General features: G+C 38.8%; 1 protein-coding gene across 20 annotated transcripts in view; it reads left to right on the top strand.

Annotated features, from left to right (window-relative positions):
• Positions 1–12817, top strand: part of HUWE1 (HECT, UBA and WWE domain containing E3 ubiquitin protein ligase 1) — a 160820-nt gene that overhangs the window by 82611 nt on the left and 65392 nt on the right. For all 20 annotated transcript variants that reach the window (XM_019718919.2, XM_019718910.2, XM_074323887.1 and 17 more), the window contains 6 exons: positions 2657–2763; positions 3074–3251; positions 4123–4214; positions 4802–5013; positions 10234–10291; positions 11274–11450. In XM_019718919.2, the coding sequence (XP_019574478.1) occupies positions 2657–2763; positions 3074–3251; positions 4123–4214; positions 4802–5013; positions 10234–10291; positions 11274–11450 (824 nt within the window). The remainder of the gene's footprint in view (positions 1–2656; positions 2764–3073; positions 3252–4122; positions 4215–4801; positions 5014–10233; positions 10292–11273; positions 11451–12817) is intronic.

The raw sequence follows: 12817 nt of genomic DNA, 5'->3' as shown, positions 1-12817 counted from the left end.
AACCTCTCATGTTCAGCAATAGAGCTCTCCTTAAATGAGCACTTCTTGTCCATGTAGCCTGCTCGTAGTGCATTGGCAACACAGCTGTCAGTGATTTTATCCCGTGAATTCTTCACCCAAGTCATGACCTCTTGCAGGCTAGGCTTCACAAAGTTTCCACACTGATTTCTCTCCATTCTATTTTCAATGTAGTCATTGATTTCCATGCACAAATGGTCCTTGAATGGCTTGTTTATTGCAATATCAAGAGTCTGGAGATAGGCAGTCATTCCTGTGGGAATCATTATTTGATCTATTCTTCTCTCTGCAAGGAAGTTCTTCATGTCTTTAGCGGTGAGTGCTGGCTGAATCCCAGACTAGCAGACCTTTTTGGCCACCTTGCAAAACAAGTGGCAGCATTAAATCAACCTACGTCCTTATAACTGCTTGTGTGCAAGAGGCTTTTTCGGTTTCAAGAACATAAATGCCTGAAACACGTTCAGCCTTATCTTTCTTGCCCTTAGTGATGATTAGAAGTATGGCTTTCTTTCCATCCAGATGAATTGCCAAAATACAGGTAACACATGCACTTTCGTAACCAGTGGAAGGAATGTAGATAGTCGAAACACCCCCTGATCAATTGTTGTTTGCGATCCTTGGCCCATAAGCACTGCAGTTTCATCCATAGCAGTCATGTTGGAGAGTTGGTATTTAGAAAAGTCGATGCCATCAACAAAGGACTTGAATGCAAGTGCACATTTAATAACTTCAGTATCTTCCAGCTTGAACAGTGTTGTCGCACTTAGAGACAGGTCATATCGCTGAAGGAAGCCATCCAGCCAGTGTTGTGATGCTTTGAATTCTTCTGGGGATATTTCTAACTGTGGTGCCATTGCAAGGGCAAATGCTTGAATATCAGCCCTGCGCACAACCAAAGCCTTTGCTCTCCTGTCAGCAATCCATTCACAGATGATGTCTTCCAGCTCAGGAAATAATGGTTGCCGACCTGATCCACACTTGCGCTTCTTAGCATTTCCCTCATCCACCTGTTGACTGAGGTTAACATACTCTGCTCGCCATTTTCGGACCGTTCGGAGATCCAACTTCTTCTTGCAGAAAGCCGCAAAATTCATTCCCTGGGAATCCTCCACGATTCCTTTCTTGTACTCGATGGACTAGCTCTTTCTTTTTGCACTCATCTTGTCTGGGGGTATAAATATTCCCTTTAAATCCACCAATAAATCAAGTGTTAGTTGGAGACTTACAAGACAGGAGTGGGAACAAAAATGATGACAGTTAAGAATGATAGTCCACACAAAAGCGACGAAAAATTGCAGGCACCAAAATTCAGAAAATGTTTCTTCATTTCACATGAGTGCGTTAAGTACGTCCGTTACAACACATGACACATTGAATTATGCTGATTCATATTAGACACAACCACGTCTGTTCGGTATCAGGTGTGCACGTTATTCATGCGTTGTGTCTGTACTCTGGTCATTGGTAAGTCTCGAGTTCATCTGTTTACATAGGCATTTACCTGTCGTCCAAAGGCCCCTGCTTGGGCATTTACAGATAACTTAATTACAATTTATATTATTTATTTTAAGTATTAATGTCAATATTATTTAGTTATATATTAATATTATTTTACAGTTCAATACATCCGTCCTTTGGCAATGGACATATTAAATGCATCTGTCTGGATGACGATCTCAACTGGGGCTTATTTTGGGAGTAGGGTTTATATTACAAGCATCCTGAAAAATCATGCTAGGGCTTATTTTCTGGTTAGGTCTTATTTTGGGTGAAATACAGTAGTAGTCTTTACGGCACATTTCTAATTTGTCAAAAAATGGTCCGATTAATACCCAAGGACTCCTAAAAATTCTGATGATATTTTTAAATTGTTGAAAAGGCTTTTTGAGAATACATTTTGTTCATTTTCATCAGTTTATGTACACTTTAACCCAGCAAACCACCCCCGCTTCATCTTAGATTGTTTTCTGGGTAAGCTGACAAAAACGGATGTGTGTTCAGGTTTATCAAGTCTCACAGTTGTGGACTGCTTTTTATATATATGGTGGTACATGTACTTAGTGGAATGGTATGCAGCTATTCAAATCGAATGAGTTGTAGTGACGGAAAGATAAAGGAGACTATATGACATATATATTACAGTTGGGGGGAAAACAAGTTACATAACAATATAACCTCACTTTGTATAAAAATATGCCTTATAAAATCCTGATTTTTATTTTATTATACATTTTTAAATAAAATTTTACATATTTAGGGTATACAACATGATCTGATACACAGTGAAATGATTTCTGTAGTCAAGGTAATTAACATGTCTCCTCACATAGTTACCTTTTTTTATGTGATGAGAGCACCTGATATCTAATCTCTTAGTTTATTTCCAGTATTCAGTACAGTATTATTAACTATGGTTGTCATGCCTCTGCATTGCTGATAAAAATCTTGAGGGGTAGTCACTAAATTCTTAATAATGGTTAATCTCTGATGAGCATTATTGTGAATTTTTCATGGTAAGCACAAGTGTTTAAATTGTACATTTAGTATGTTTGGTTTTTAAGCCTTTAGAATTTTGCTTTTTATACTTAAGAAGAATCTCAGTTTTTCATATTTCTCTCTCTCTGTCTCTCTCTTTTAGCTACTGAAGTGGTGACTGTGTTTGTATTTCAAGAACCATCACTGCTGTCCTCACTCCAGGATAATGGATTGACAGATGTCATGCTGCATGCACTGCTTATCAAAGATGTGAGTCCTTTCTGCTGCTCTGTAAAGAAATCTCCATGTATACCCCTCCCCGCAAAATCAATCAATATCAATATCAATATCAATATCTCTCTCTCTCTCTCTCTCTCTCTCTCTCTCTCTCTCTCTCTCTCTCTGCAGTCTTATGGCATTCAAATTCTACTTCTTCTGTTTGTAGTATTGAAACTAACTGGGGCGTGATTGTTCAAGATCCCTTTTCTCTCTGTGTGATATCCTTGGCCAAAGTTTCTTATCATCTACACATCTACAACTGAATTCTTTTACATGTCTTCAAACTCACTTTTCTCTCTAGGTTCCTGCTACCCGTGAAGTCCTTGGTTCCCTCCCAAATGTATTCAGTGCACTCTGCTTGAATGCACGAGGTCTCCAGTCATTTGTACAGTGTCAGCCTTTTGAACGTCTCTTCAAAGTTCTTCTGTCTCCAGATTACCTCCCAGCCATGCGGAGGAGGAGGAGTTCTGATCCCCTTGGTAAGTCACCAAGATGTATCTTAAAATAAATAATCAGTTTGCTGTTGTGCCAAGATTTTAGATGATTAACAAGTCACCAGTTGGCAAGGAAACCCTTCCTGACCTCACATCATTTCTCTGTGTTGGTGTGCTAAGCTCAATGGGAATTATCACCATAAATTGACTTGCAGGTAGAAAAGAATACTTCATCCTTAGCCTCTGCACATAATATTTCCATACTTCTCAGCAGTTCACTGTTAAATGTGCTGTCATGGTGCTGGTGAGAAATGAGTTTTAGACGGTAGCAGCAGATTTCTAGGTCCACCACCTAGTCGAAGCAAGAGGAGATATGGAAGTCCCAAGGTGTTGATTCTCCTAATCTTCTGCTCTAACATCCAAGTCCCTAAGTTAGTCACAAATGAATAGACTTCACTGAGTGTATTGGAGACCAGATCGTTGAAGAACAGGAACAAGGTAGGGCTCCAAAAAGAATCCAGTTTTCAAAAATGTGCTTCATGCTTTCAGCATCCTCTGTAGCATTCTAACCAGTATCATTGTTTACTGGTGCAGCCAGAGGGTTAATAGTTTGTGCTTCTTTGTTTTCTCTTTAATCTGCCATAGTAGTTCAGACCTTGACAGTAGAGATTGCCTGGACAGACTGCAGCATACATGGTTACTTTAAAATGTTTACTAGACTGGTAAAGTTTCCTTCCTCCTCCCCAGAGATTTGGTTGCCGAGGTTGGTGTGCATTCATTCGAGAAAGCACAACATTGGAAAATGTGCGACCAGCTCAGTTTCTTCTTTCCTCCTTATATTGGCATAGAAAATAGCACAAGCTCTATTTTCTTCAGTCTTTCTCACAGTTTTTTGCTTGTTTGTTTTTGCTTTAAGGGGATACTGCATCCAACCTGGGGAGTGCTGTTGATGAGCTCATGAGGCATCAGCCCACGCTCAAAACGGACGCAACGACTGCGATCATCAAGGTGGGAAGTGATTAGATTGTGACCATGGGCTTGAGAGCAGTGAATGGGGAGTTTTTAGAAAAAGGCTTGACCTACTGGAGGGCATTTGGATTCTTGGGCAGTGCCAATAAGATTCTGTCTAATTTTTCTCCATGTGCTTGGGTTGGTCCTTTGTCCATCCCTCCAGAAAGTCACTTAAGTATTGCTTTCTTATATAGGATATTAACAAGTCGCCACGCCTTAGCTTCTGTTTGTAAAAGCATATTACCCTTTCTAATCTTTGTTTCTTGATTATTTTTCACATTTACTAGCCCTGTCAGTTGCCTAGTAGGGTTGTTGAAAATAGTATGAATTCATGGGGCTTGATGAATTAGGACATGGAGTCAGATCAGTCAATCGCTTAATAGCCATGTGACCCTGAACAAGTTATTTATTTCCGTTGTTTGTAAAATGGGGTTAATGACTACATTTCAGGAATGGTGTATATAACATGTATGTAGTGTTTTGGTACTTCTATGTATAGCACATAGAAAATAATCCAAAAATGTTAGTCACCCCTCCCCATTCCGTAATTCCTAATAAATAATTTTATTTCCTGTGCCTTTCAGTTACTTGAAGAAATCTGTAATCTTGGGAAAGACCCTAAATACATCTGTCAGAAGCCATCAATCCAGAAGGCAGATGGCAGTGCCACTGCTCCTCCCCCAAGGTCTAATCATGCTGCAGAAGAGGCCTCTAGTGAGGATGAGGAAGAAGAGGAAGTACAGGCCATGCAGAGCTTTAATTCTACCCAGCAGAATGAAACCGAGCCTAATCAGCAGTAAGTGTTTGCAAGAAAGGTTCACTACTAGCTTTGTGGTCTTGGGCATGGCATTTTCATCTGGAAATGTGAGGGAGTTGGATTACATCATTAGCATTCATGTGGCCCTAAGAGTCGATAGGGTTTTTCTTCTTTGACCCTTGTGCTTTGGCATTTAATTGTATTGGTTACCTTAGCAAGCTCTCTTTCTTAAAAGTTCATGAAATTGAATCAGAATCAGTATATCAAGTTGATGGGCTTTCCTCAGAAGACTTCTTTTCTTTTTCCTTGTTGGTGTGGTATTCCGCGTCGTTGGCTGCTTGACTGTTTCCATAAGTGAGCACATGTGCAACACTTTGCACTTTTGAAGCCTGTCTCTTAAATAAAAGTCCTTAAGCGATACAGGGATTTGTTGGTTTTTTTCACCTTTGTTTTTGTTTGATTACATATTCCAGATGAATCCTGAAGGCTTTGGAATGTACTAGATGGTTTTAAGCAGGCACATTAGATTTTCTTATTTTTATTTGAGGTTTCTTCTACATAAAAATTGACTACCTGGATGGTGAGATGGGGTTGGGGATGGGCTTAAAGACTGCTGGCCGGTAGTGGATAGTCCACCTGACAATTGTAGCTATAACTCTTAATCACCTTCATGCTAGAAGTGGGTGTGATCCCTCTGGACAGTCATGCATTCACTCATTTAATACACTCTTGGCGTATAGGTAAGTAGTTCTGAGAGAAGCATGAGCATTTTAGGCGTAGATATGAATGGATTTGAGCTTGGGACTTAAGAGAAGATTATGGTGGAATAGACAGCAAAAGCAAAGGTCTAGACTCCAAAACCAATATGCACTTCTGGAACTCTAGGAAGTGTTGAGCCTGCTGGTATGAGTTTCTCTGGAAGAGAGGCATTAACTGCTAAGTACATTGCTTTGTGGAGTAGACATCTTACCCTTGTCTGAGTAGGCGACCCTGCCTTCATTCTAGCAGCATCTTCTGTTTTGATCAAAATGTTCTCTTTCTAGAAGAAGAAAATACCCTGAAAGAAAGCAAAACTATTTACATATGAGTCAGAATCTTAGTTTCATACCCTTGATTGTCAGCCACCCTGCTGAGATAGGGTTCTCTTTTCTGCCTATAAACAAGGTAAAGATTTCTTAAACATGAGTGGTGGTAGTTTTGAGTCAAGCTATGTGCATTCATCTGCATATAACTTCTTTTCTACCTGGACATCTTACAGATACCTTAGATGTAGTGTACCCAGATTTCAAGCTGTCATGGTTTATTGACATTTTCTCAAGCCCTTGTATTTCTTCACTCTCCATGATTTTCTTGAGATATCATGTGTCACTACGTTCTATCCATATTTATCCTCCATCCCCAAATTATCTTACCTCCTTTTCCATCTACCACATTCTTGCAAGGCCAGCTCAAATGCATCCTTCTTTTTCTTTTCCTTTTTTTGTTTTTTTAAAGAATTTTTATAAAAGTTTGAGCCAAAACTGATGACCTATTCTGGGGAGCGCGATCTCAAGTGCTCCAAATGTCTCATTCTTAAAGGAGCTTTTCCTTTTACCTCCAAATAGGAAGTCGATCATTTGTGTTCTCCTAACAGTTTTGTCAGAATTATTCATATATTCTAATGGCTTCCCCGCACTAATCTGTATGCTCCTTCGGGGCAGCGACAATGTCTCATTCAACACTGTATCTCAGCCACTTCCTATGTAATAGATAATCAGTCAATAAATGTTTATTTAGTGCATTGGGGGAATGGATCCGAGAGCCTTGGGATTAAGGATTCCCTGAGTCTTAAGTGCCAAGAGAGAGCTAGCTGGCCCTAATGAAACATGAATGAGAATGAAGAGACAGTAAAAATCTAGACCCACAGCATTAATACTCCACCACAGTGTTAGTCATATGTAGCTTCTAAGCTGCAAAGGACTCTAGTAGTTGATGTTCCACAATATCGATGTTTTTCTATAGTCTGCCTGGTCTGGGTGTTCATCACGGCCTCACATAACGTACCTGATAGTCTCACAAATGTTGGTACATATATGCTTTTCCACTTCTGCCGCCTTCAGAAGCCTATTAGGACTACATGGATTATTAGGACTGGAAGGAAAAGCAAGAGACTCTAAACTCTACCTCCATTTTGAAAGTTACAGTATATTAAAGGGAAAGTTCTTTTATCTCCTTACCCCTGGCAGTTGTTATGGTAGGAGTTGCTATATACTTTCTGCCAATATGGGAAGAGACTTAGAAAAATTTGCAGTGTGTGCCACCCCTCTGCCCGAAAGTCTTGTTCGTACCCACCCCCCGAAACACAAAATTCTTCAGTGGGACTCCTGAACAAATTCTTGTCTCCCATGACCTCGTCTGTTTTCCAATGCTTTAAGTACACATGAGTAAATTTTTTCCAATATTTTCTATTAAGGTATAATTTCTACACAGTAAACTGCACAGATTTTAAGTTTTCTATTTCCCTACCCTAAAATGAGGCAAATATTTATTCCTATCATCATAGAGTAAGTTTACCTATTCTTGAATGTCATATAAATAGAATAAATGGACTTTTATATGTGTAGCATATCTGACATGCTTACTTTCTTGTATCTGGCTTCTGTTGCTCAACATGTTTTTGAGATGTGTTGTTGCATCTACCAGTGGGTTCCTCTTCACTGTTTAGTAGTATTCCAGTGTATGAATATACTACAGTGTTTATCCATTCTCCTGTTGATGGACTTTTTGAGTTTCTATTTTTTTCCAGGCTAAGGCAATTCTTTTATTTTTTTCCAAAATCTACAGCTAATATTTCAAAATGATATTTGTGTTTGATCTTGAGATACATGGTTTTGTGCTAGAGATCTGGAATAAGGAAATGTAGGCACTACAGTCTATGCCACATACATGAAGTTCTGTTCTACATGCAGAGGCATTCATCACAGGTAGTTCTAAGTACTTGCCTTTTGGCCTCTTCTGCCTTCTAAATTGTTTGATCTCAGCAAAACTGATAGTGCCGGAGATGAATATACTTGCCAGTTAGTAACCACGGGTTTTAGTTGGGACCACATAGTTTATTTTGTGGTTGATTCCATTTACTTTGCCTAACTTAACTGCCTATCACGAGCAATTTGAAGGGTACGGGTTATATAAATCCATGTGGTCTTAGGAACTTGAATAGCAGCTGTCTGGACTTTAAAGGCGGTGAATGCAGAGAAGCAGTTGCTCCCTGAATCATGGCCCACTGGGAGGGGTTCTTTCCCAAAGACAGCTGTGTTTCCTCAAGAGCTGGAAGAAAGACCTGGTTTCCCCCTACATCACCCCCCGCCAAGAAACACCACATGAGGTCTGTTGTATTATACACTGCACTATGACAACTGGAATCCTCCTTTACTTCTGATTAAGGGCTTCTGCACCATAAATACACATGTAAAATTGACCAGAGTAAAATTGAGTTTGGAAATGTGTGCATGTTTTGGAGAGGAAGGCAGAGACAGGATGTTTTTAATTTGACAGTTAAGGTAAATTGTTTCATTCATCATAGGTATGCAGTCTTTAATTGTTTCAAAAATACTATGGGTCAAAGTTTCATTTAAGGTTAAGAGTAGAGTGACATTTTTCTTAAAACCAGTTGGTAGAGGGATTTGTACTAGAGAGAATTGATCATTTTTACTATTCGTATATGACCTCCTGAGCCTGGAAGCCAAAGAATGAGGGTAGGGAGAAAAGTGGTTAATGACCAAGTTTGTCCTCTGTTGGTTGTTTTCTCTCTTATTCTCCCCAGCTGTCATTTAGCAAATGAATGAAGTACCTGGGTCCCATTTTGTGCTATTGCCTTGGCTCTTTGCTATTATGTCTGGCTTCTACAAAGGTGTCTCATTGGGCTAGAGCCACACCTGTGCTCCTTAGCTGTAGAGATGGATCTCTGGGTTCTTTCCAAGGAGGTGAAAGCCAGCTCGGATTGATAATGGTGTGAGTGGCAGGGAACGCTGCAAATGTTGCATAGTCAAGGAAAGCTTTGTGATTTTTTTCCCCTGCAATCATTTCACACCTATCTTTGGGTTCTTTATACAAAGCTCTTTCTGAAACTCTCTATTGGGCATGTTCATCCTAGCTCTGGATATTTCATCAGTGGAGCCATTTGTGATGCTTTTCCACTGTCGTTGTCTAGATTTTTCTGCCAAATGTCCCTGTGCCTAGCAAAGCTTTATTCACATTTTCTCTTGCTCAGAGATGAAAATTACTAGATTTTTGCCAACTTTTTTTGCCTTCTCTTTCCCCACTACCTCTCCCTACTTCCATCTCTGCCTTTTCCCCTAAAATCTGTTCCAAGGGCCTATATGCAAAGCACTCCTTTTTTCACTGAAGTTTTATCCCTTCCTAGGGTTTATCTTTGAGGTAGACTTTGTTTCATTTCAGTACACTTGTGGGTTTTTTCCCCTCTGTTTATTTCTTGCAAATGCCAAGATGTAGTCATTGAACTAAAGGCTGCATATTCTGTGGCTATGGCATTATTGCGGCCTTTTCATCTGCAGTACAGCATTGAAGCATCTGAAGCAAAAGCCTGATCACTATTTTTGGATAGTTTAGGAACTGTTGTGACACAAGCACAGATTGTTATAGAAGGAGGCCTTGGGTATTGACTTCATCTTTGACCAACTTTGTTCTGAATGGTTTGTCATTCTAAGCATGGGATTTTGAGCAAAATTAAATTGCATTTCCTGCTCTTTAACTAAACCTTATACAAGAACATGGTACAATGTTTATGAATTTGTTTCTTGAGCGCCTTTCTTTAAGCAAATGTTTAAGTAGTCTCTTAATTAAACTTGCTTATTTTTAATATTTTCGTATTGATAATGAAACTCCTACGGTAGTTGGCCTAAGGTAGGGTAATTTCTTTTGTGATATTCCTGCTGGATTTGTGAAGGTTGCATTTTTCCTTTTATGATCTCAACCTAGTCAGGCTAGGAAAGCTAGTTGCAGAATTGATTGCAACTCTTATTTTTTCTTATGAGATATATATATATATATATATATATATATATATATATATATATATATATATATATATATATATCGTGCGCACACACACACACACACACACATACATACACTAAAGGCTGTTAAGTAGTCTAACTTAGAAAAAGGCCTAGAATTTCATGCTGTGTTCCATTCCTCTCTTTGTTCTCTTGCACTGGTATTTTGAATTTCTGTATAACTCATTCTTTTCTCCCTTAACAGGGTTGTTGGTACCGAGGAACGTATTCCTATTCCCCTCATGGATTACATCCTTAATGTGGTAAGAGTCATGGTGGGGTCAAATGAATAAAGGTGTGTGCTTTTCTGAAAAATACGTGGTTACAAAATAATCCAGTGATTTCTGTGTTTTTATTTTCACTGGAGCCCTTAAAATGTGGAGCAGTGGGGGAAAGCTTTCAAACCTTGTTCTGTGAGACTGGTTTGCCAAAATCTAGCCAACAGTCTCCCTTTTTAGAATATTCCCAAGTTTCTGTTTGTTGTTACCATTCCCCATTGGAATCCAAATAGAAATAGAGTGGGCTTTGTTAAGCCAATCTAGTATTATCTTTGAATGTGTGTAACATTTTTTCTCTTTTTTAAAAAAAATTAGTGTGTTCTTTTTTTTTAACTTCCTGTGTATCTCACAGGAAAAAATGAACAGTTCGACTGTTCCCGTAATTGTTTACATATATGGGGAAGTCCACTTAGCATTTGTTCTAGCCCATTTAGTACTTCTAGGACTTCCCAAGATGGTTTCTCTTGTGCCTGTGTGTTTGTTGCCCACATTTCATGTTTCTATCCTTACAAAATTATTTATTTGGTCCGAATAACTCCTCTAGAGTTTTAGGTTTCATTTGCATAATGAGCACATTTGAGGGAAAGTGTCCAAGCTTGTTTCAGGGGAGAGGCAACACATTATCATAGGAGCACTAAATGAGGAAATTAAGAGATAGACCTGATTCTGACACTAATTCCTGAGCAATTTCTGTGGCCCTGAGCAAATCATTTAACCTCACTGTGCTCTCAAATTGTGTGACATTAGGTGTGGCTGAAAAGGTAGATTGCTAAGAAGTAATTATTCCTTATTTTCTGGATGTTTAGGGTCCATATCATATATCTATCCCTGTTTACCTGAGGTTTTAGGTATTCTAGAAAATACTGATTTTGTGACTACAAGGCTACCCCATCCTTATTTCAAACTGGCCTTTTAATTCCAAGTGTCAGGCTTTAACTTTTTTTTTTTTTTAATTTTCATTACCTAGATGAAATTTGTGGAATCTATTCTGAGCAACAATACAACAGATGACCACTGCCAGGAATTTGTGAATCAGAAAGGCCTCTTGCCTTTGGTTACCATTTTGGGGCTTCCCAATCTGCCCATTGACTTTCCCACATCTGCAGCGTGTCAGGCTGTTGCAGGTGTCTGCAAATCCATATTGGTAAGAAGCTTCTGGCTGAATATTTTCATTTCTTTTTAGAAATCAATATTGGAGTACTTACGTGTATGTGTTTTTATTGTTGTCTCCCTTTTCCTTGAACTAAAAAATAATGGTGTAATTTTGTGGTTAATGTACTACTGCAAGTTAATTTTGTAACTAATAGTGTGCCACGTTACTTCTCATTAAAAAGGTGAAGTATTTGTTCTTTGTTCCTGGGTTTAGTATGTAGTTGTAACATTTGAGTTTATTGGATGGGACTATCTCCAAGAAAGCTTTGGAGCCAGGTTTTTTTAGTGTCATCCTTTGTCATGGGTGCTTTTAACACAGTCTGATAGTTGTTTAGCTGGTTTTTCTCCTTTCTCAAACTTGATAGTCGTGTATTTTAAGCATAATTGACCCATAGTTTATTGAACAAATTTTGCCAAAATGGTAAAATACGCATAACTTGATATTTACCACTTTAACCATTTTTGAGTACAGTTCAGTAGTGTTAAGTACATTCACATTGTTCGACTCATCTCCAGAAGTCTTTTCATCTTGGAAAACTGAAATTCTATGCGCGTTAAGCAACAACTCCCCATCTCCCTCTCAGCCCCTGGTAACACCACCACCATTCAGCTCCTGGTAACCACCATTCTACTTTCTGTCTATGAATTTGACTGTTCTAGGTACCTCATGTAAGTGTAACCTTATATTTGTCTTTCTGTGACTGGCTTATTTTGCTTAGCACAATGTCTTTAAGATTCATGCATGTAGTAGCATTTGGCACAATTTCCTTTTTAAGGCTCAGTTTACTCCATTTTGTGTATAAACCACATTTTGTTTATCCATTCATTCATCAACAAACATTTGGGCTTCTTCCACCTCTTGGCTATTATTGTGAATTAATGCTGCTATGAATGTGAGTGTGTGAATATTTCAAGACTGGGTGTGTGTGTGTGTGTGTGTGTGTGTGTGTAGAACAACTTAAGATCTACTCTCTTAACAAGTTTGAAGGATATAATACAGTATTATTTAAACTAGAGTCACCATATTGTACGTTTGATCCCCAGAAGCCATTCATCTTATAACTGAAAGTTTGTATCCTTTGGCCAACATCTCCACATTTCCCACCAGCCCCTCGCAAACATTATTCATTCTACTCTCTGATTCTGAGTTTGACCTCTTTAGATCCCTCATATAAGTGAGATCCTCGAGTTCCTGCTTTCAGTTCTTTTGGTTATATACCCAGAAGTAGGATTGCTGGATCATATGGTAGTTCTGTTTTTAATTTTTTGAGGAACCACCATGCTGTTTTCCTTCCATAGCAACTCCACATTTCACATTTCAACCAGCAATGCACAAGGGTTCCAATTTCTCCACATCCT

The sequence above is a fragment of the Rhinolophus sinicus genome, chromosome X (genome assembly GCF_036562045.2).
Source record: "Rhinolophus sinicus isolate RSC01 chromosome X, ASM3656204v1, whole genome shotgun sequence".
Lineage (NCBI taxonomy): Eukaryota > Metazoa > Chordata > Mammalia > Chiroptera > Rhinolophidae > Rhinolophus > Rhinolophus sinicus.
Note: the sequence above shows the minus strand (reverse complement) of the source record. Positions and strands in the feature narration are given on the sequence as shown.